At 40.2% G+C, this 24,982-nt stretch overlaps 1 protein-coding gene across 1 annotated transcript; it reads left to right on the forward strand.

Moving 5' to 3' along the window:
- Positions 1–29: 29 nt before the first annotated feature.
- On the forward strand, positions 30–7,313 carry ndufa8 (NADH:ubiquinone oxidoreductase subunit A8). Its single transcript, XM_057819099.1, has 4 exons — positions 30–197; positions 2,761–2,924; positions 4,470–4,635; positions 6,957–7,313. Exons 1-4 carry the CDS (start codon positions 153–155, stop codon positions 7,092–7,094), a joined length of 513 nt encoding a protein of 170 aa, XP_057675082.1. The 5' UTR covers positions 30–152; the 3' UTR covers positions 7,095–7,313.
- Positions 7,314–24,982: the final 17,669 nt, after the last annotated feature.

A 24,982-nucleotide genomic window follows, 5' to 3' on the forward strand; every position in this document is an offset into this window, starting at 1 on the left:
TGTCACGTCGCTCGCTATGACGTCATCTACACTCGCCTTTTCGTTGTCAGATAACCGAAGTGAAACTGACCTTCTCCGCGGAGGAGACCTTCAAACTTCACGTCCGACTCGTCGGTTTTTCGGCGTGTGCTTTGTTATAGACGCATGCAGCCATGCCGGTGGAAATCCCCAGTTTGCAGGAGCTGAACGTGGATGAGGTGAGCAACGGTTTAAATTCAATTTGAACCGGACCTTGGAAGCTAACAATTTAGCTATCACCGGTGCCAATGTTTGTAGCATAGTATACTTGACAACTTTTATAACCCATTGAACACTCATTTTGTTAAGTTTTTAAAATGTATTTATTTATTCATGGATTTATTTATTATTAACAATAATATTTTTTTAGGAGTCCAACCGTGTTGCGCATTAAATGCCATAATAACTAATAACTTATCAAATCGTCTACATTATTATCAACTGTAAGCAAGATCTATTTCATTATTATATCTTCTAACTCATCTCATGGAATCTGACCTTGGAAATCAAGTATTGACATCTTGGACCTCGATTACCAAACTCAAATCCTCCCTCTACTGAGGCTCTTTTTTTTAATTTAACTGAGTTTGTTGGATATGTATTAATTTAGCAATAGGGTTGATAAATATACTGTATAATAGAGATCCGTTTCTAATGCAATTGTGCACCACTTTAAACTAGAACAATGATAAAGTATTTTTGTGTGAGATGTTGCATTGATGTACTGGAATCGGTACTCCTTTCACTTGTGTTGTATTCATAATGGTATATCTCAATGTCTGTAGTTCTTAAATTTAGTAAGATAATAAGTATAACAATAGCACAGTGGATTAGCAGAAATTTAGCACATCTGCCCAACAGTTCTGGGGTTTGAATTGCAACTCACGTCTCGCCAAGGTTCCTTGGGCACGCTACAGCTTCCTAACACTCTGTTAGGTTAACTAAAAAGTCTTAATTTACTCCCATGTGTAAATACTATATATTTGGGAATAGTTCTCTATCTAGAGAGTAGAGCTGAAACGATGACTCGAATAATTCAAGTAGCTCAATTTTCCTCCGCCTCGAGGAATCGTTTAATTTTGCCAGCACTAAGTATGACTTTTTGCCTGGACTATTTTTCATGCGGCACAATGCGCTGACGTCACGTGCGTATAGGAAGACAGAGGCGACATATAGAGATAACGATGAAGAAGCCGACAAAAGCGAAGAGGAACGCACCAAGAAAAAGCTAAAAATGTCAAATTGTCAAAAGTGCTTGAGCATTTCAAGCTGGAGACCAATCCGAACACTGTTTCATGTATTCACTGTAACACAGCGCGCTATGCTATACTTAATGATGCAGCTCCACCCAAGGCACCTCGTTTACTCCGAGAGCGGAGGAGCTATACTCTGGACAAGGTAAAATTAAGTTAATGTAGCGCTATTAAATAAGATTAACGTTACTGTACCTCGCTAACATAACGTTAGCCCTGTGGAGTGCCTGGTTTCTGTTAATTATGACTACTGTTGATGCGTGTCTTTCGTACAGGCTTTATTTAATCTGTAAAAACACAGCGCTGTAGAGTGATGACGGTGTCAAATAAAAACATTATAAAGCTAACTGTCAATTTTAACTCTGTAGCCATTGATGGCTAAAACACTAACTAGCACTGGTGCCTAATGTGCTCCAATACAGCAGATATTATAATTTAATTTCGAACACTGCAAAAACTCAAAATCCTATCAGGACTTACAATTTAGACTAACTTAAAACTTAACTGCAACTTAAATATAGCTTGACACAAATGGAAATCTAATTAAAACATGTGGGAAAAACACCTTTTTAAACTTTTAAGTGATGTGTGTTATCAAGTAGGGCTGCAGCTGCCGATTATTTTAGTAGTCGATTAACGACTAGTTAGTTCGAATAACCGAGTAATCGGATAAGGAATACGAAAAATTAGAGTACCTGAGCTGAGCCTCAAACGGTATAAAAAATGAATAAATGAGGATCTACGTACAACAAAAGAATAATTGGCTAATTTACATCGCAAACGTCCGCTAGCTTAAATGCTATAAAATACTAAAGTTTTTTTTTTTTTTTTACAATGCTCTTAACAAATGGTTCGGACTCATATTCCCACAAAAAAAATGGCAAAATATACCTATAAACTAAATTACGAATGCATTAAAAATCATAAGCTCAAACAAAAAGTTAGGTTGGTCTCGACGGTGAGCAGTTGGATCCAGCCATGTGAAATGAAGCAGACCAGAGGGCAGTGTATCCACCCTAATCAATAAAACTAAATGTAAACACTTTGAAAATAAACCATTACAACGCCACTTTAATTAAACGAATACTTGAAGCAACAAAATTTAATTTGAATATTTTTTTCTAATCGAATACCCGAGTTGATCGATTAATCGTTGCAGCACTATTATCAAGTGTAATGACATTTTTAGGGAAAGAAATATGATTTTTTTCCTAGTCGCATCTGAGATGCAATTGTTGGCTGTTTTCAACAATGTACATCTAAAACACCAAACATTGATTGTCTAAAGATGGTTCAATATTAGGTGAAATATCTTGTTTTCTCATGTATATTTGTAGTTTCTCTTTACCTATTAAAAATAAGTTTTATCCGATTATTCGATGGAATTCAGTAGAATACTCGATTACTAAAATATTCGATAGCTGCAGCCCTTCTAGAAAGAGAGTTAACGTGTTAGTATTTGGTCAGTAATTTGTTTTTGCACTTTCAGGTCAATGTATCATCTGCGGTGCTGAAGGCGGCCGCTCACCACTATGGCTCCCAGTGTGATAAACCCAACAAAGAGTTCATGTTGTGCCGCTGGGAGGAAAAGGACCCCCGGAAGTGTCTCCAAGAAGGGAGGAAAGTCAACGAATGTGCGCTCAACTTCTTTAGGTATAGCCTAAATCCATGAATTCTTTCTAGATGTGGACGCAAAACAGTCTCGATTCTTGGTCAAAAGCACACCAAAAAAAACGTGCGGTTAGCATTTATTTTACGTAAATATGTCGAAGTACAATGCTAGTCTGTTAGTGAATATAGCTAGCGGCCACGTGATATAAACAGCTTTTCTGGTGAAAATTCTTGTGAATGAATGCTAAAATCCCTGAATTCTTCATAGATATGGACTTAAACAGTCTCAATTCTTGGTTAAAAGCAGAAAAAGAAAAAAAAACATGCAGTTATCATTTATTTTACGTAAATATGTCGAGGTACAATGCTAGTCTGTTAGTGAATGCAGCTAGCAGCCGTCTGATGTAAACTGAGCTTTTCCGGTGGAAATTCTTGTAAATAAATGCTTAAATCCCCGAAATCTTTATAGATGTAGACGCAAAATAGTCTCATTTCTTGGTCAAAAGCAAAAAAAAAAAAAAAAAACGTGAAGTTAGTATTCATTTTGCGTAAATATGTCGAAGTACAATGCTAGTCTGTTAGTGAATGTAGCTGGCAGCCACTGATACAAACAGAGCTTTTCTGGTGAAAATTCTTGTGAATAAATGCTAAAATCCCCGAATTCTTCGTAGATATGGACTTAAAACAGTCTCAATTCTTAGTTAAAAGCAGAAAAAAAACGTGCAGCTAGCATTTATTTTACATAGATATGTCAAAGTACAATGATAGTCTGTTAGTGAGTGTAGCTAACAGCCGCCTTATGTAAACATAGTTTTTCCGGTGGAAATTCTTGTAAATAAATGCTTAAATCCCCGAATTCTTTATAGATGTGGACGCAAAACAGTCTCAATTCTTGTTCAAAAGCAAAAAAAAAAAAAAACGTGCAGTAAGCGTTCATTTTGCCTAAATATGTCGAAGTACAATGCTAGTCTGTTAGTGAACGTAGCTAGCGGCCACCTGATATAACCAGAGCTTTTCTGGTGAAAATTCTTGTGAATGAATGCTAAAATCCCCTAATTCTTCATAGATATGGATGTAAAACAGTCTTGATTCTTGGTTAAAAGCAGAAAAAATGTGCAGCGAGCATTTATTTTACGTAGATATTGCAAACTATGATGCCAATGCACTTGCGGCTAATCTCTCTCTCTTCAAAATGCATGCATGGTACAATAAATATAATAATTACATTGAATCCTCAAACAAATCACTCCTGAGATAATTCTTCCTGTTTGTATGCGGTACAGCTTTTGTACTTTTTCAACAGAAATCTGGCGTTAGATCGCTGCGTGCGTGTGTTTGTGAATACCTCCTCTTGATGTGGGCGGTCTTGAATGACCGGTCTGACCCGTCAATACCATTATGAAGTCTATGGCTTATCATTAGAAACCATTTGTATTGAGTAAGATGTATCATTTATACAATAGGTTAAGTATATTATCTTCAACCTTATTTCCTATATTTAGAAACAAATCAATGGGTTTACAGGATCTTGGTTGTAAAGAAGTCCAGTTCAAGAAAATGTCATCTTAGTTGGATTGTGATTGTCAGGCAAATCAAGGGGAATTGCGCCGAGTCGTTCACCGAGTACTGGACCTGTCTGGATTATTCCAATTTGGCCGAGCTGCGCCGTTGCCGCCAGCAACAACAAACCTTTGACAACTGCGTGCTGGACAAGTTGGGCTGGGAGCGACCCGAGCTGGGAGACCTGTCTAAGGTGAGTCTCATTAGAAAGCGCTTTAGTTCCATGGCCGCCATTCGTGTTGATTGGAGGAGTCACTGATTGCATCTGCCTAACTGTACTTTTCACAAAATTGCGCCTTTTTCCTCCCCAGTACAACTTGGCAGTCACAGCTGTTGTTCAGAACTCTTGACTGAGAGGAGAAGGTAGAAAATGACAAGTTACGGCTAACTTGTGATTACAGTTACGCTCCTGCTTCACGTTTTGCAGGTGTTTAGCCACTTGACCTAGAATAACCAAATTATGTCTGAAGTAGTGGGAACAAACTACATTTTATTTGCAATAATGCTACTCTAAATACTAGATATTTTGAATAATACTTATTTTCATATTTTGTCTCTGTCCAATAAAAATCTAAAAAAATCTTAAAATCCAAGAGTCAAAAGTAAGATTTGTTGATTGAATAGCACTCACAGGCTGTCTTCGGCGCTACCAATAGAAAATCACGTTAAGTATAACATGATAAAATCACATGAAGTATAACATGGTTACAATAAGTAGGTAATGTAGGATATGGATATAAAACAATTAGAGCTGAAACGAATACTCGAGTAACTCGAGTTTAAAAACTGATCCGAGTAATTTTACTCACCTCGAGGTATCGTTTAATTTTGCCAGCTCTAAGCATCCCGTTTTGCCCGGACTACTTTTAATGCGGGACAACGCGCTGACGTCACTTGCGTAGAGGAAGAAGCAATACAAAAAAAAAAAAATTTACCGCAGCTGACAACCGCTACAAACTACGCCGACGTTGCTAAAAACTACGCCGCATGATGCTAGTTTGGTAGCAGGTAGTGTCCGATGCGTCTAGGGCTGTCCCAAACGACTAATTTTCTCCCGATTAGTCAGCCGACTATTTTTACGATTAGTCGACTAATCTAATAATTGTTATTATTATTTTTTTTTTTTTTACTAATTTAGCAATGGAATTTTTGTTGACGCTTATCAATTCACAAAAACATATTGGAACACTTAAATTATTTATTAAAGTACAAATAAACACATAAAAATAATAAATCAGAAATAAACAATGAGTTCAAATGCTGATAGAATTAACTAGTGTAGCATCCCGATTGGAAAGATGGTCTCTTAAACTGATGGTTTACAACTTTTATTCCATCCTTGATGTATACACACCGTAAGAGCTACGGTGCACACAAATAAAACAACACAATTAGAAATGAACAAAAACTTCTCACCTTTTTCCTTTTAAACCTTATTTATATATCAATGAATCGCCTTTCTGAATTGCCTTTACCTTAAATTAGTACCTTATCATTGACAATCTCTCCCTTGAGTGCAATCACTGTATATACTGTATATATTTATGACCTTTTAACCTTATATAATTGTCTATACCATTAAAATAAACCATAACATGAAATAAACCTTTCAATTATCATTAAGAACCATACTAACAGCACTTATAGGCCCATTGCCAATGAAACATCATTATTTAGTAAGGCGACAGCACCCTCTGGTGTACAAAAAATGGGGGGGGGTGTACAAACTGGGTGATGGCGCTTGAGGTGTTCATTCACGGCCGACGTGCAGCCAAGCTTGGCATTGAAGAGACAGGACAGAGGAGTGTACCCTCCTTTGTTTCTTTGAAATAAGTCAATGTTTTGGACACTCTGGTGCGCTTTTTTTGGCTTTGTGCCGCTTTCCCCGCTTGCATACAGAGCATCCGACATTCTGAACTTTCCACGCATATATTTTTTTAACCCTTCATTAACCGTCAACGGGATGTTGTGCTCGTCGACGGATTTACGTCTGCGATGACGTCGACTAGTCGGGACAGCTCTAGATGCGTCTCATAGATATCGCATGCATTTAGGACTAGATGCAAAATACAGACTCGGCCGCGTCTGGGCAGCGTTAGTAAACAGCCTCCATCTTTGGTGCCAATACTTTTGGCCAGCACTGTATCATTCTTTCCCATTTGGACCTCCATAGTTGCACTGCTTTTAACAGGGAAATGTAACGTTGTAAACATCGGACCTCTAATATTTCTCGTTTGCTAGTTCGCAATCACTTTATAATGTGCACTTTACTGCCATCTAAAGGCCAGGACTCTTGCACATTTTCGACTACAACATGTGACTCGTCCAAGTTTCACCAGGATACCCGGAAGACATATCGGGAACTTTTTGGCCTTGATAGAACACTGCTCGTTGCTAGTATTGCCCTGTTTTTTTGTGGTCCTGAGAACTTTTTTAAAAAAAAATTATTTAATTGCTTGTGAGCAAAAAAAAAACCTGTACATAAAGTGATGGTTTGCTTGCTTTATTTTCTAGGTGACCAAGGTTTCAACCTCTCGACCCATGCCTGAGAACCCCTACCATTCTCGCCCACGCCCCGAGCCCAACCCGACCATTGAAGCTAAACTAGAGCCTTCCAAATATGGCAGCAGATTGTTCTTTTGGACCTGGTGAGGCTACATGTTCTTTGCAAAAGCAACCAGGAATGGAAAGTGTGCTGGTACCAGCACTTTTTCGTGTTTGATCCTAAAAGTTGCTTTTGCACAGCAATACATCGTCACCATAAAACATATTTTGGTAAAAGGAAGACTGCACGATTCATACTTCTTTCCTGTCCACGTCTGTAAATGTCACGAGTGAACTTTGTTGTCACATAATAAAGAGATAAATTAAGAGGATTTTATGTTTTTTTTTTCTTAGCGAGGTTGCACGTCACTGTTTATGCACATCTGCACTTTGTCTGAGCGTGTGCTGTCAGCCTGATTGAGGACTGGGTTGAAGGTCAAGACTAAAGGTGACTACCTGCAGCCTCAGTGAGCTGCTTCTGCTTCCTTCTTTTCTCCAAGCTCACTTCCTGTTTCCTGACCCGGACAAGACGGAGTGTAAAAAGAAGCACTTTTGAGATTGGGGGGGAGGGGGATAAAGCATTTATGTCAAGAGCTCACGTGCGCAGACACACTAGTACGTCGAGAAGCCAATTGAAAGACTCGCTGACCTGACCAACAGATGTTAGCATCACAGGATTTTTTTTTTTTTTTAAACCACATCGTCTGTGTTGCAGTTATGAGTGAGGTATTTTACAGTGGTATGAAAAAGTATCTGAACCTTGGACTACTAAAATAATCGATTGCTGCAGCCCTAATTTTGTACATCTATCACATTTGTCTGGCATGCCCTTGTACAGTGTATCACAAAAGTGAGTACACCCCTCGTATTTCTGCAGATATTTAAATATATCTTTTCATGGGACAACACTGACAACTTGACACTTAGACACGATGAAAAGTCGTCTGTGTGCAGCTTATATACTGTAAGAGTTCATTTATTTACAGCCATTAATATCTAAACCCCTGGCAACAAAAGTGAGTACACCCAATGGAAACTACATGCATTCCTAAATGTCCAAATTGAGTACTGCTTGTCATTTTCCCTCCAAAATGTCATGTGACTCGTTACAGGAGTGCTGTCAGCATTGCTGCAGAGATTGAAGAGGTGGGGGGTCAGCCTGTTAGTGCTCAGACCATACATCAAATTGGTGTGCATGGCTGTCACCCCAGGAGGAAGCCTCTTCTGAAGACGGTACACAAGAAAGCCCGCAAACAGTTTGCTGAAGACATTTCAACAAAGCCATAGATTACTGGAACCGTGTCCTATGGTTTGATGAGACGTGCGGGCTTTCTTTTGTACCGTCTTCAGAAGAGGCTTCCCCCTGGGGTCACAGCCGTGCACACCAATTTGATGTAGAGTGCGGCATAGGGTTTGAGCACTAACAGGCTGACCCCCCACCTCTTCAATCTCTGCAGCAATGCTGACAGGATGTACGTAGTTTCTAAGGGGTGTACTCACTTTTGTTGCCAGGGGTTAAGATATTAATGGCTATATTTTGAATTATTTTGAGGGGGAAATAAATTATATTATATAAGCTGCATACAGACTACTTTTCATTGTGTCAAAGTGTCATTTTGCCAGTGTTGTCCCATGCATAGACGGATCTACTATTCAGGCGAAGTAGGCGATCATTCTAAGCCCCAACCAGTTGGGGGCCCCCAACTAGCTGCCCTTGCCCCAATGAGCAAGGGCTTGGACCACCGGAGCCAGCAGCACCCCCAACTATTCGTCATGTATAATTATATAAATAAATGTAAATAATTAAACAAATAAATAACAAAAAAAAAGAAAGCCATTTGAATGCTGCATTTATATTCTTACCCCCCCCCCCCCCCCCCCACCACCACCACCACACACACACACACACACGCGCGCGCGCACTACAATGGACTGTTCCACGACGACGGACTGAGTATCAGTCGCTTAGCTCCGCTTAGCTGTTCGTTAGCTTCACATAGCTCTCCCGCGTTTTTCCCCCACTAAGCTCTCTATTTTTACAGCTCACTTGCTACTTTGCACGTTGGCTATCGTTTATTTCGAATACATGTGCGAACATGTTCTCCATGAGAGCCAAAGTGCAGTAAGGGAGAAGTTGAGAACAGGCCGCTAATGTCTCTAAACTTTCTTCTTCGTCACAAAAACATAAAATAGACGACAGCACACCCTGTGGCGAAACAATGCAGTACAGTTCTAATCAGTCATTCAATAACACTTAACAGCTGGTTAAAGGCATTTGCTAACGAAAAAAAATTAAATCTATTCGTGAGACCACAAGCAATAAGGAAGAATGTTTTTTACGGAGTGTAAAGCTTTCGGTTAGCGGTTTAGCGAACGTACCTCCGGTGAACATTTCAAAATAAAAGCACGTCATGTTCGTCATATAAATAACGATTTCTGGAGTTAATCCCACATACTTCAGCATTAATATTATAATATGTTGAGTAAATACTACAGAATACAAATTCTACACTAAGAATAGCTTTCAAATGACACTTTATGACAAATATGATTGACGATGAATAATTATTACACTACTATTATATATAGTAGTATTCTATAATAATATTGTTAGAATTAAAAAATGTTTTGAAGAATGTTGGAAAGGCAAAGTCAGTTTTCTGAATCTGTTTACTTTCCATTCTTTTGCACTAGTGAATGCTATCAGCATTTAACCTCATTGTTTATTTGTGAATAATTATTGTTTTTTACATCATTATTTGTACTTTAATAAGGAATTTAAGTGTTCCAAAATGGTTTTGAGAATTAATAAGCGTCAACAAAAATTTCATTTCTAAATTAGTAAAAAAAAAAAAAAAAATTTATTAGATTAGTCGACTCATTGTAAAACTAGTCGGCTGACTAATCAGGAGAAAATTTGTCGTTTAGGACAGCCCTAGTGTACCGGAACATATTTCCTCCGCACCCTTCTCACCGTTTTAACCCTGACCCATGAAGAGGGCCCCTGGATATGTTCGCCTTAGGCCCCAAAATTGCCAAGTCCGCCACTGGTCCAATGAAAAGATATACTTTAATATCTGCAGAAATGCGAGGGGTGTACTCACTTTTGTGATACACTGTATATTCTCTGAAAATAGCAGCTTTCTTATCCCAGGGACTTGAATTTGGAATAAAGTCAAATTCTGTTTGGTGCAATGATGTCTGCTACATTGTAGCCATCTTTTCTTCTCTACACGAGTGGAGGTTGTGGAGGCAGTAGTGGCACTTGTGGCGGGTGGGTGTTTCCGCCACATAAAGCAACAACCTGCATGGCGGTTCAAAGCCAAGAGCGAGGGTACATGAAAGTCGCTCTCAGAATGAGATCACAGAGTAAAATGGCAAGGAACATAAACAGATAAAGCACATCTCCTTTTTAAGGTCTAGCTCAAGTGCGCCCACAGTGGGGGCTCTTAATGTTATGGATGCTGAGGGACAACTTTCCAGCTTCAACTCATTTTGCATCCATTTGCCAAAAGGTCGACATCTGCCCCCCTGCACTGTTTGGTGCTCATCGCCAATGCAAACACTGATTTCATTGCGACACCGGGGGGTATTGACAGGCGTGTTACGAAGCAGCCAGGTCGAGTATTTTAGCGTGTCCAGCTCCCAGGCGGGCTGTTGCTTTGTGAAAGCCCCGTATTGTATTTCTTTCCTGTGCCAGAGCACGTTTCCTGTGGCGCTGCCGTGTCAAACAACGATGACCCGCCGCTTCCTGCAAGTCGCATGGAGGCGAGGCCCCGCCACGAGCCCTGGGGGCCTCTGGGCCAGCCGCCGAACATGCTCGGCGACCTCGCCGCATCCATACCCTTCCCTCCTATGACTGCATCTCGCTTTTGGATGTTGATCACTTGCATCATCCCCCTTCATCTTATCCTCACACACACACTGTTCCTTGCCCCTTGCGTGCCGTGCTTCCCACTATCCACACCTCCTTTCCTTTTTGGATCCAGTCTTCCCTCCCCCTTTCTTCCCCTCAATTCAGGTCAGAAGAGGTTCTGTCAGACATTTCCCCTGCATGAAGTTGATCCAGACCACACCTTGTGAGGGGGATTCCGTCTTCTGTCACGTGCAGTGTTAGTGAAATGTCCCTGACACTCATTGGTTGTTCATGAATTGAAACCAAGCGTACATGAGGTGCACTACAACTCCATCCAAGCAAATTATTCTGTTCAATACAACACTGGCATATAAAGATTCTGATATTTCTCTCATTAAGTGGTTCTCCAATATTATACTGCAAATAATGTCTCAAAAAATACTTCACTGTCCAACTCTAAGTCCGACCATCAGGCAGGGCCGGCCCAGCCTATACGCGGATTATGCAGCTGCTCAGGGCCCCTAACCACTAAGAGGCCCCCAATCTGGCAATTGTTTAATTTATATTCTATTTTGTTTACTACAGTTTGCTTTATTTGAGTTTTGTGAGTTTTGATACTTGATTACAAGCTTTAAAAAATAAACCTTCCTTAACGTCTTTCTTTCCTCTCTTAGAAAAAGGTTTGGCGCTATCTACCGTAAGTACTTACAATCATTTGGGGTGAGAAGTTTGAAGTATGCAGTGCAACAAAATCTGATTCATATACAAAATACGGATGTATGGGTTGGAGTGCATGTATGGGTTTCACAGTACACTGTGACAAAATGGTGGGCCAAAAATATGGGCCCCTTTGCATTATTTTGCTTAGGGCCCCCAAATGGCCTGGGCCGGCCCTGCCATCAGGGTCAATGTTCACTCATTGGCTCCCATTAATGGCACTAGACTGGGGGTCAGCATCCCGTGGCTTTAGAGGCGCATGCGGCTATTTAGCCCTCCCCTAGTGGCTCCATGGAAGTTTTTCAAAAATGTTTCAAAATTCCTGCACCTTTTTTAACACACCCCACACATCATACTCCAAGGGAGAGCTGCGGCAAAGGGCGGTGGGACGGGTGGCTGGGCAGAAATTCCATGCATCGGTCCCACTGCCCCAAGCAGATTTTTATTTTAATGCATACATTGCACTACCCTCCCCACACAATCCCATCACGGTGTTGTGTAATGGCTGTCAGCCGGGAACCTTGCAGTCACAGTGTTACACGAAATTTCCGGGTTCGCGGTGAGTCAGTAACAGGCACACTTTTGCAAAATAGACAATGTTTATTAATGACAATTGCAGAATTAATCATGTTTATTGATTACAATCCCACATAAAAGCAAGCAAACAAATATCAAAACAAGCATAACATGTAATAACAATAACGCTAGATCAAGATTGTCACTTCTAGTATCCCCACGCTACCGTCTAAGCACAAATATTCCTCTAATAATGCAAAAGAACTCTTACCGTGACAAAAGGGCGGAGAGCCAACCCCTCGATCAGAGTCAGAAGAGGAATAAGCCAAGCGATTCGTACGTCATCCTTTGGCGGACTCTGACGGGGTGGAAAATGCTCCTGGCTTTATAACAGTACATCTCGTGAGCACGAAAGTGGCTGGCTTCTAAGGTCAGAAGATGAACCATTTTGCCCATATTCCCTCCCCGCTATGGTATGAGATTCCCTCCCAGTTGAGGTTTATTGTGTTACGGGGCGCCAGTATGTCGTGAGTGCAAAACACGTTACCTCGTGAGATTCCCTCCCAACTGTGGAACCCAGACGCCAGGATGGTGTGAAGTAAACAAGGAGAAGTTGTTGCAATCAAGGTCACAGTGGCAATCATACATCACAAAGGCATAATGTGCTTCACTTAAGCATAATGTGCTAATTCACTTCGGGTCACATAATATTTTCCTTGGGTACCAAAATGGTCAGGAACGGCACTGCCCGTACACTAGTACTACCAAGGGTGGATCGTTTGATACAAATCCCTTTTGTATCTAGAGAAGGGTCATCTGACCCTAATCAGCATATCTTTTGTGAGCATTGAGGTCCTCATTAGTCATTCCCATTCACACTCTTCAAAACCACAGGGTTGGATTGCTCTAATTAGCATCTTGAGTGTTTGCAGAGCAGGGGTGCCTTGGCTTTTTCGGACAGTGGACCGCTCAGGCAGGCAATCGGGCGGACAACCTTTTTGCATCTTCCAATAGTTGCAGTTTGCCTACAGTACAAGGGATGGTGTAATAAAAAACATAACATGTTTTATGTGGTGACATATGGCGACTGACCATCTCCGTGTTCCTACGTGTTTAACAAAGCAAAGGGAGCCCTGGATTTGCAAATATTCAAGATGCTTATTGCAGCTATCCAGACTGAAACCCCCCTTCACACCTAGGCAGTGACTCCACAGGAGTGTGTATCGGGATTGTATGTATGATTGCTTGTTTGAGTGGTCTATTGTTTGACAAAGCCCAGTAGTCAGTTGGGTATCGGGGTCATTTGACCCCTTTCTGGTCTTTCTTTATATCAAAAAAACAAAAACAAAAAAACGGGACTTTCAGTGGCAAAGTGTGAAAAGTGATGGCTCACCTGCATCAAATCCAGCGAGTGATACTATTGAAATCCTATAAAAGCATGAGCAGAGTTGTGGGCTGTACAATAAGCCTTGGCATGAAATTACCCACAGCATTCAGACATGATCATTGTTTGCTTTTAGATATTTTGCATGGCGTGTATGCGAAGTCTCCATTAACGTGTGACCTGAGCGTCATTGGCGCGCTGCGAAGCGAGAGCGTTCCTGCTCAGTCTTGTTTTTGACCAGCCAACCAACCAACACATGTATCCTCCAACATGGGCTCGGTGTTTTCTTAAGTGAGGCATTCAGAAGAGTTTGGCGAAACTGTAGCGGGATAGAGCGTCTGCCAAGCGTGTCTGCTTGGAATGCAAAACATGAGCCGTGGTCGTCTCTAAGTCACCGGTGCCTGGTTCCACGGTGGCACTGTTTCAGAATGAGATTCTTTAGTTTGTTCTCGATGTGTGTTTAAATAAAATAAAAAAAAAGATGTGTCTATTGCAAATTAAAACTTAACCATACAGTATATTACCAAGAACATTTGTAATATAGAAACTAGGGCAAGGGTTGGCAACCTTAAATACTCAAATAGCCATTTTGACCATCTCCGCCCAAAATAAAAATACCAGGAGCCACAAAAGCCCTATGACACCGAACATTTTAGTGAACCGTTTTTGTAGTTGATCTATAGTCCGCATATGGTCTGTACTATCATCTTCAAACTTAGAATTAGGTTTGAGAACTGTACAATCCAATTGAAAGTCAAATGAAAAACTCAATAACTCATTGGTTGCCATGGCTGTGATAAATTTCCAATCGACTTGAAATGGATTCGACGTCTACTAGTGATAAACTCATTTCAATTCATAGCAGAAGCTTGAAAAGACCTTTCATTCAAGTCAAATGCAATGACATTAAAATTAAGTTATAACTAGCTTATTTCTCAACCAATTATTTTATCAATGTCAAAGCACCTGTGATTTACTAAGTGTCTGCCATTGACGTCCAATGCATTTGATTTTCTTTGATTTTAGCAATCTTTTTTGACGCAGAATGAACAGTAGCGGTGCTGAGATTGACCTCTGGGGAACGCCACACTTCATAACCCATTCCCAGTTAAAACAGACTGGCTGCTACTTGTGATGAACTCATTGAAATTCACAGCTGAAGGATTATTGGGCGTCTAACATTGTAAATGGCACGGAAAAGGTTCACTGCCATAGTCAGAAAGAGCCACAGCAAACGACTGCAGTAGCCACAGGTTGCAGACCCCTGAACTAGGGATATCCCGATCTGATCACGTGATCGGAAATCGGACCGATCGCGCCATTTTTCAGAGGATCGGGATAGGGTGAAAAGGATTGGGGTTTAAATCTAAAAAATATATTCATGCTCGTACAGCCTCTCTCTCTCTTCCTGGCTGCTTTTCTTGATCAGCAGGCAGCTGGAGTTTGCTACTTTAACATTGTATACAGTGGGGAGAACAAGTATTTGATACACTGCCAATGGGAAAACCCATTGGCAGTGTATCAAATACTTGTTCTTCCCACTGTATGTATGGATCGCTCAGGGTTTCCCCTACACAGAAAAGATTGTGGCACACCGCCACATCAAAATATCCTCCACATCTTTCATGGCACGCCGCTCAATCTTGGTCTCACACAAAAATACACACGGTCCCAGTTGCTTTGGTCAGATGAGACCAAGATTGAGGTTTTTGGCAACAAACACTCTAAGTGGGTCTGGCGTGCCAAGAAAGATGCGCATGCTGAAAAGCACCTCATACAAACTGTGAAGTATGGGGGTGGGTCAGTGATGCTGTGGGGTTGTTCGCTTCCAAAGGCTCTGGAAACCTTGTTGGAATGCATGGCATCATGAATGCTTTGAAATACCAGGACATTTTAAATCAAAATCTGTTGCCCGAAAGCTGGAGATGGGTCGTCACTGGGTCTTTCAGCAAGACAATGACCCTAAACATATGGCCAAATCTACACAGAAATGGTTCACCAGACACAAAATCAAGCTCCTCCCATGGCCATCTCAGTCCCCAGACCTTGTTTTGTTGGCAAAAGGAGGTTGTACAAAGTATTAACACCAGGGGTGCTAATAATTGTGACACACATTATTTGATGTCAAATAATTTTTTCTTTATGTGGGATTTTTCCCCACTGAATGAATGTACTTGTATTGAAGGTTGGATTTTTCCCTTTTTTTCCATTAAGGTCCCATATTATTTGAATTAAAAAAAAAATATTAGAGGCTAAAAAAAACACATCTTTTTTAGGGGTGCCAATAATTATGAAGGGGAACTGTATAAGACGGGGTTTTTTGCATTGAAATAAGACTGAAAAAGTGGGGGTCGTCTTATATTCGCGGTCTAGACATTATACCCAATTTACGACGCCAGATGGCGCCAGATATCACTGAAGCGATGTTCTGCCATGACAGATCTCAGCTACTCTCAAGTATAACCAGTTTGCATTATTTTATTGCAATGTTTTCCTTATTCAGATTTGTTTCAAGACTAAAGTTACAGTTAGACTTTACTTTGATGGTTAATGCAGTTATTGCATTTTTTGTTATTTTATCACAATAGATGGTGTTGTTTTTGGTGTTGAAAAAGTCTTTTTTGTCAAACTTCAGTCTTGAAAAAGAGGGTGTCATCTTATAATCAGGGTCGTCTTAAATTCGGGCCAATATGGTAAATGTAAATCTCGTTCAAGCCTCTGAAAACGACCTTAATATGGACATCGACGTAACGTTTAAGCTCTTTATGGCGTGTCTTAGACCCGAATCGTTGCGTCGTAACATAGCCTTGTCAGTTACTGACGTCACTCGTTGTAATTTTAGATGAGTATTTTGGAAAGAGAACAGTTCCTGAAGAGGAGGTCAGGTGACAAAAAGAGTATTATTGTTATGGCGGTGTAGACCGTCACGTTCTGAAATATTTAATTAGCGTGCTAATTAAATATTTTAGAACGTGTGGCTCACGCTCCCAGGTTCAGAATGTATTTATTCAGAATGTATTTAGCTCTAACGATCCGGGGAGTAAAAATAACCAAATGGTTATGGCAAGCGTTGTATTTTAATGTTGAGATAGCGTTTTCAAAAACTGAATGAGGCAAGATCACAGCTGGTGATGCAGATCAGAAAGGCTCACTAAATCCAGGGAAAACAGTTGTTGCCTGTCGGACAGTGGACCGCTCAGGCAGGCAATCGGGCAGACAACCTTTTTACATCTTCCAAAAGCTGCTGTTTGCCTAGTATGTATAGGGCGGAAAACACTAAGGTGATTTGAAGTTCCGCTCTGAGATCCCCAGTTTGCCAAATTTGAAAATTGTCCTATATGCATGTGTGATACATCATTGAAAAGCTTAAAATCTCCATTTTTTGGGGGAAGAAAATTTTTGAACAGGTGGGCATTTTAAAATAAAAAAATAAATAAATAAACAGCAAAACCCTAACTGGAGGCGGGAGCACACGAGAGCAGAATTAAAGACGCCACGATTTCAATGAGATATTATCGCGTACTTACCTTGTTGTGATCCAAAAACCCCGTGTAGCATGTACTGTATCACCGAGTGTCAAGACACAGCTGTGAATGGCCACAGCTGAATTTTGGGGGGATTTTATGGGTGAAACATGGTTATATAACAAGGGTTGTGATGCAGAAATCGCAGACAACAAGGAGTGGTCGATATTTTCATATATTTACCCTTTTAAACAATATTTTTTAATTTTTCTTTGTTTGCATCGATTGTTCTATCAAACACAACAGTTGTTTTGGCTTAAAATACAACAGTTTATTTTAAAGAGGGGTGCAAGAGCAGAAACTGCTTTTTCAGTCTTGTCTGTGTTTTCCGCCATAGATTAAATTGCTCCTATTGACTTTGGCTGTTGCGTCTTATTAAGCAGTACTGTAGTCCTCAATTCTTTTTTTTTTTTCTAAATTAAAAAAAAAAAAAATTGGTAACACTTTACAATAAGGGTCCCTTAATTAACGTTAGTTAATGCATTTTTAACTCATGTTTAAGTAACATGACAATAATTCATTTAATCCCTTATCTAACATTTATTAATATATTAATTAACATGAGTTAATGCAATAGTTAATGCATTTTAAGACCATAGCTAATGTTTAAATATCATTACAATAATTACTATAATTGCTTATCTAACGTTTATTAATATATTAAATAGCATGAGTTAATGCATTAGTTAATGCATTCATTAATGCATAACCAGACAGTAACTAATAGTTTGGTAAAATTAAATTATAAAATATATCATATAATATATCAAATATATATAGGCCAATATAGAATTAGGGTTAGGGTTTGTTCACTTAAGCATTTATAATTTCTTAGTTAAGGGACACATGTGCTACAATTTACAATAAGGCTCCAAAAAGCATTCAGTAATGGTTAATAAAGGTTAAAAGGGGGGAACTTAAGCATTTATAATTTCTTAGTTAAGGGACACATCTGCTACACTTTAAAATAAGGGTCCAAAAAACATTCAGTAATGGTTAATTAAGGTTAAGTAATATTTAACGTACTCATAAGTATTACTTCACCTTAATTAACCCACATGTGTCCCTTAACCAAGAAATTGTAAATCTAAATTAACAAGCCCTAATCCCTAAACCCTAACCATAACCCTATATATGCCTGTATATATTTTTAATTTTACCAAACCATTAGTTACTGTCTGGTTATGCATTAACTAATGCATTAGCTAATGCATTAACTAATGCATTAACTCCTGTTATTTAATATATTAATAAATGTTAGATAAGCAATTATATTAATTAGTGCATTGTTACTTAAACATTAGTTATTGTCTAAAAATGCATTAACTAATGTTAATTAAGGGACCCTTATTGTAAAGTGTTAACAAAAATTTTAACGAGGTAACATCTTTAAGCATTTACACACACGTGATGAAGGAATTTCAATTTTACTGTAAAAATGGTTTTCAATAAGCCTGCCAGGATGACCCAGGAGCCATTTTCTGCGGGGCGCCACTAACTCTCCCGTGTGTTTATTTCACATGTGCAAAAATAAGACTGCAGCCATTTTTTGAAAGGGCGGGGGTGGGGGGGGGGGTCGTGTTTATTCTGTGGTATTGTAGCAAAGTGGACTAATGTGAAGTATGTGATGAAATGAAATGACGGACGGCTTAACACTCAAGATGTTGCGGTTTGGGAGCTTGCCTTCTGGTTTGTGTGTGTGCATGTACAGTATGTGTTCATACATATGCATGCGATGCATATAAAATGTGCAGCCTTAAGTGTTTACATGTTTTCCTGATAGTACACAATGTGTACGAACAAGGCCATTACAATACATGCATGTTGCCGCAGCTCCTTCATGTGTTTATTTTGGACGGAGCCCAGACCTTCATCGCGTCTCTGCTGATAGATCCATTTCTCCATCCCTTCTGTCCCTCCGGCTATTTACGAGTCTACCGCAGACTCGCGTTCCCTGCGTGCCAACATCCAATCCTTTTTCTCCTCTCCCGCTGTAAATCGGAGCCAATTTGCCTTCACGCTGTCATCCCCTTTTCCTTATCTCGCACCGTTTCATCGGCCAAACAGATCTTACCCAGCTGCACCGTCTGCATGTTCAACCTTTAGTCATTCTTTCCTTCGAATCATTTTTTTGTTTATACACTCTGGCCTTCTTGTCAGGAAAATGATACATAATCATTTTTTTGTGTGAGGTAGTGTGAACAGTGTACTGTCAGCTATAAAACAGGGCCTCTCTTGATTGACCGAGATTGTTTCCTGACATCATGACTCAGGACACTTATTAATGAATGAATTAATCAATCGGGGGGTTTGCTTGACGTCTCAGTTTCCTATCCATTTATTCTATATTTCAACGTGCTTATTAAGGTGAGCTGGATCCCATCCGAGCTGAATTTTTGCAAGAGGCGTGGTACAACCTGGGCTGGTCGTTAGCTAATCACGTATCCTCCCGACCTATTAAAAGGGATTATTTAATCTACATGAACTCACAGGGCACGTATACTCAAGGCTTTTACAACAGCTGCCAATATAAGAGACATATGGACAAATAAGTAGGGTTGTTGCGATCATGTTTTTTTGCTCCCGATCCGATCCCGATCGTTTTAGTTGGAGTATCTGCCGATCCCGATATTTCCCGATCCGATTGCTCCCGATTCAATTCCAATCATTCCCAATAATTTTTCCCGATCATATACATTTTGGCAATGCGTTAAGAAAAAAATGAATAAAACTCGGACGAATATATACATTCAACATACAGTACTTAAGTACTGTATTTGTTTATTATGACAATAAATCCTTATGATGGCATTTACATTATTAACATTCTTCTGTGAGAGGGATCCACGGATAGAAAGACTTGTAATTCTTATAGGACAACTGTGACTTTGTATATTGTGACTAAATATTGCCATCTAGTGGATTTTTATGAGCTTTCAGTAAATGATAATTCAGCCATTTAACTTCTGCCCAAATGCATGATGGGAAGTGCAACCATGACTGTACGTAATGGTACCAATTCATATATCTTCTCAGCGTTGGGAAATACAACAGGGTGTTAAGAAAAAGATCAACAACTACCTTTCTTCCCCACATTGCTTACCACGATAATTCTGATTGTTGAGAGAGGGATTGTAAGGCTTTGGCCATTTAAAAAAAGGCTTCACAGGCTGCCAAAATTCTCTCTACTCATTTAACATTGCCTTTTAGATCTATGTATATGTAATACAGTGCCATTATAGATTGGACACAACAATGCGTGAGTGGGTAGTGCAGCGCATGCGTAAATTGCGTTAAATATTTTAATGTTATTACTGCCGATTACAAGATAAATTTGACTGCCCCACTTTAAGCCAAAACTAAAGACTGGATGAGTGTAAGACATTTTGTCTGTAACGTTAAATACAATTTGAAAACGACATAATTAAAAAATAAATATATACTGTATATATTAAAAAAGGCATGTCCGATATTTATTTGCCGATTCCGATACATTGAAAATGACGTGATCGGACCCGATCGATCGGTCTGACATCTCTACAAATGAGTATTTTCACTGAAATATTAACATTATTCATCGTGGTGAAGCAATCTGACCTTTTAGCCAGATTGCCGGAATCACGGCAGCCGAACCGCCGGACCCACGCTGGCGCAGCTCAAATGACCCGGGCCGGCAAAATCCCGGCCAAAAGGCCAAACTCCACACATTCATCTTAGTCGCAACCCTTTGAAAGCTAGAAAAAGGCTTCGAAACACAAGTTGACAATTTATTCTGAGTCGACAGTAATCATACAGCACAGAGGGACCCAGACGAGGATCCAAGGTTACGATTTCACAAGTCAACAAAAGGTTCCTGAGAAAAATGACAACCATTAGTTAAGCATTTTTTAAGGCTCTCGCGGGGCGGCCTGCGGGCAGAAGAAGAGTGTGTTTGGGCGTTGTTTAGGATTATTGTCTGTTTGTGGAGTGGACAAGAGGATTCGGGAGTTACTGTTGTCTGGGCAACGAGGGTTATGGATTTTGCCACCTCAGTGTAAAAGGGGCACTTGAAGTCTTATCAGTCGTGTTATCAGTTGGATATCGGGCGTTCTCTGGTGCTGCTTGTGTTGGGACAGGGCATCCCGCCATTTGTTCTGAACTGATTGCGAGAGTTGGTGGTGCAGACGTGGACTTGTCAGCGTCAATCTTGCTCAGTCAGCTGCATTACGCACACGTTGGGCTTCCGTGATAAGAAGGCATCATGTATCTCTTATGCCCTATATTCTGCTTGTTTTCCTTAAACTATGGTATAAGTGCTATTTATTTTATATTGGGTGTTATAGAGAGAGTAATACAAACAGTAAATACGAGAAAATATACTATTCCCTTCAATACCTAAACAATAATAGGGAAGTTAATGTCACAGTTTATAAGACTTTTGCAGAGCTGCTCTAGAATTTCATGATATGATTCCCTGAAAACGGTGTTTCATGCATCTGCTCTGTTTAGCAAAGCAAGTTCCACGCAAAAATGTTTCCCACACGAAAAGTAGTTAAACTGTTGTTTAAGTGGTAAGTATTTTAGTGGCTCATAACTATTGGTTTCCAGTCTTTTTTGTAAAAACAAAGTCTGTTGGCAGTCAGGTCTGTAACTTTGCACACAACTGTTGCTTTTTTGTTTCCAAACTGTCTGTTCCTATCATGTCACTGGTGCTACTTTTTGAAAATCAACTCTGACTCAAATCCACATAGGAGTCACTTTGCCCTTTTCAATTCCCATTAAGCGTTTGCTGACAATATTACAGCATCCAAGCTAATATTGACTGAAGGACTTGATCCTGTGTACTGAAGACACACACACACACACACACACACACGGTCAGAACAAAGTGTTGCCAGTTGTTGGTAGCCAAGCAGAGTTGACTTGTTCCCATGGTGGGGAGCTGATGTGCCGCTAATGCTGTTGTGCTTGTGGTTCCTTCAAGGTATACTAGAGCATTCCTTGGCCGCGGCCTCATGTAAACAGTGCTAGTTAGAGAGGACACACGGCGGCTCAGGCTACACACTCCTCTGGGTGGCTCCTATCTGACGGAGCCCTCGCAGAGTTTTGGGTTTCCTACGCACGTCAAGGTATATTAGCCGCTTCCCACTGTCGGCTGGCTCTGTGGGCCCCGGTGGGCTATCAGTCATAGCAACCTTTCCGTCTCAGCCCCCCACCGTACCCCCAATCCCATCCAGCCCCGCTGGAAGTCTTCTTTCCTCCCCCCACCCTTCTTGCCTAGAATGACGCACACAAGGTTGACTCCTGGCTGTCATCCCTGTTTCGCTTGTCCCGCTTTACCCTCACAACGCCCATGACCAGACACACTCTTTTCTCTTTTGGACCTACATAATGTCTAATCTGGATTCTGTGGTTACACCACCACCACCACCACCACCTTTATTTGCCCGTTCACTTGTGACGTGCGTTTCTGTTTAAGTCTTGCTTCATGCACGTTTTAGCTGTTAGGTCACCAGCCTGTGACCTGAAGTTTGCAAACAAAACAACAACCAAACTTGAAACTCAATTTACTAACACTTGAATTGGCCCAATTAGAAGATTCACTTTGGTTTTGAATCAGGGCGTGGCAGCACAGCTCAGTCGCGCCTCCTTTTTTTGTAGGACTCTCTTCAATAGAGTTTTTCTTCCTAGGTGTGTGACTGCAGCTATCGATTATTTTAGTAGTCGATTAATCGAAGAACCATTGGTTTGAATCATCGAGTAATCGGATAAGGAACATGAAAAATTGAATTACCTGAGCTGAGCCTCAAGTGGTATAAAAATAAATAAATAAATGAGGATCTATGTACAACAAAAGAACAATTGGCTAACTTACAAAGCAAAAGTCCGCTAGTTTCAATGCTATAAAATGCTAACTTTTTTTACAATGCTCTTAACAAATGGTTCAGACACATATTCCCACAAAAAGGGCTAAAAATACCTTTAAACTAAATAACAAATGCATTTAAAAAAAAAAAAAACATTAGCTCAAACAAAATTGTAGCTTATGTTGGTCTTAACAGGGAGCACCTGGATTCAGCCATGGGAAATGAGGCAGACTAGAAGGAGTATCCACCCAAATCAATAAAACGAAATGCAAACACTTTCAAAATAAACTATTGCAATGCCACCTGAATTAAACGAATACTCGAAGCAGCAAAATTTAATTCAAATCTTTTGAGTTAATCGATTAATCGTTGCAGCACTAGAATGTATTTCTAATCCCCCCAAAAAAGAGGTGCGTTTCAAACAAGCAAGCAAACCATTGTGATTGTTTTCAAGCATGTTTGAATGAAAATACAACGATGAACCTCCTGCCGCTGTGGGCCGCTATCGTGGGCACTCCAGACACACTGCAGGCAGGCACAACCACCAAGAGGATCGGGGTGAAATCCCTGTGTCAGGCGAAATGTAATTTTGGCTTTTTTAACCCAAAACGTGGCACTCTGAGGCGGATTGTGGCATTTATTGTCTTTTTTTTTTTTTTTTTTTTTTTAAGTTGCAATGCACAGATAAACTGTGAATGTGTAGAATGAAAGAATGTGAACGTTCTGGAGACTCCAGGCACTTTGCATTTCGGTCACAGCCACCCTGAGCTCACTATTTTGGGCACAAGCACACGGAGGATCTGTTAGGTTTTGTGTTGGTTTTCTCCTAGTGTGACTTGTCTCTGTGATTGCCCATTGATTTCACCTGTTGTACCTTCTCCTAGTGTATCCTGCAATCTGCATCCTACTGTGTTACCCAGCTGTTCCTCGTTGTCTCGTTACCCCTTGTCTGCGTGTGTGTGTATTTAAGCACCCAGTTTCTTGTCACTCCTTGTTGCGTCATTGTCAATGTCTTCGTCCATGCCAGCGTCAATTTTGCCCCTTCCTACGTCACAGCCCTCATGTTTCTCTGACTAGTAAGTTTTTGAGACCAGTATTTTGCCAATACTTTGCCAATACCCTGGGTTTTTTTTGCAACCGTGTTTTTGGGATCACCTCAGTTTTGGTTTGTACTTTGTTTTTCTGTCGGCTTTAATTAAATTACTTTTGCACCACCTCTTTGCCTGGCTTCCCTTTCCCTGCACTTGGGTCCACACACGACCTGCCTGCTCGCAAACCTGACAGGATCCGGGCGAAATCCATGTTCTCAGGCAAAATGTAACTTTGGCGTTTTAACCCAAAATATGGGTTGAACGATGTAAGTGCTTTTGGAGACAGCCGTTTTGGTGAGTTCAATCATATCTCATTTTTCACGTTTTTTTTTTTGGGGGGGGGATTTTATGTCATAAATAATATTAAACAAATGGTAACAAATTCAATATATATTTGATGCATTATAGGGTTTATATATATATATAGGGCATTATAGATAGTACCCAAGAAATAAAATGGAAACTCCATTCTCCATACAGGAACTGTGCTTAAACCCTTGATTTCACAACTGTGATGGGACATGCTAACATCCATTTTTCCTCAGTGCCGCCATATTTCCAACTTATTTAGGATACATTTGTTTAATTTATCTTTACAAGTGTATAGTTGCCCAACGCTTGTTTCTAATGAGGCCTAAATTCAAATTGCGCAAGCTCAGCATATTGTTCAACTCTTGTGCTAATAGGTGTATTTAATAAAGAATGCCATTAATGGCGTACCGCAAGCAACACGTCATTTTTGCTCATTAATATTCATGACGTTAGCAATTGTTGCTCGCCGGGTTAACCTCCCGTTTGTCCCTAATGGTAAATGCATGGAAATAGTGTACGATCGAGATGTTTACTGAGCTAAACCTACCATTTCTGTCTGAAAATGATGTCCCCGGTGATGTAAAGATGTGGAAGAACATACAAATGTTCAGTTAAAGAGATGGCTTAAGTGTTGAGGGCTGAAAAAGAGCTGGCCTGATCCAGAGTTAGCTTTTTTTATCGACACCTTTTTCTTGTGTGCATTGCCTTACGCCACTGAAAATGACATTGTCCTGTTTCAACAATCTATCC

This window comes from Corythoichthys intestinalis, chromosome 17, assembly GCF_030265065.1.
Source record: "Corythoichthys intestinalis isolate RoL2023-P3 chromosome 17, ASM3026506v1, whole genome shotgun sequence".
Taxonomy (NCBI): domain Eukaryota; kingdom Metazoa; phylum Chordata; class Actinopteri; order Syngnathiformes; family Syngnathidae; genus Corythoichthys; species Corythoichthys intestinalis.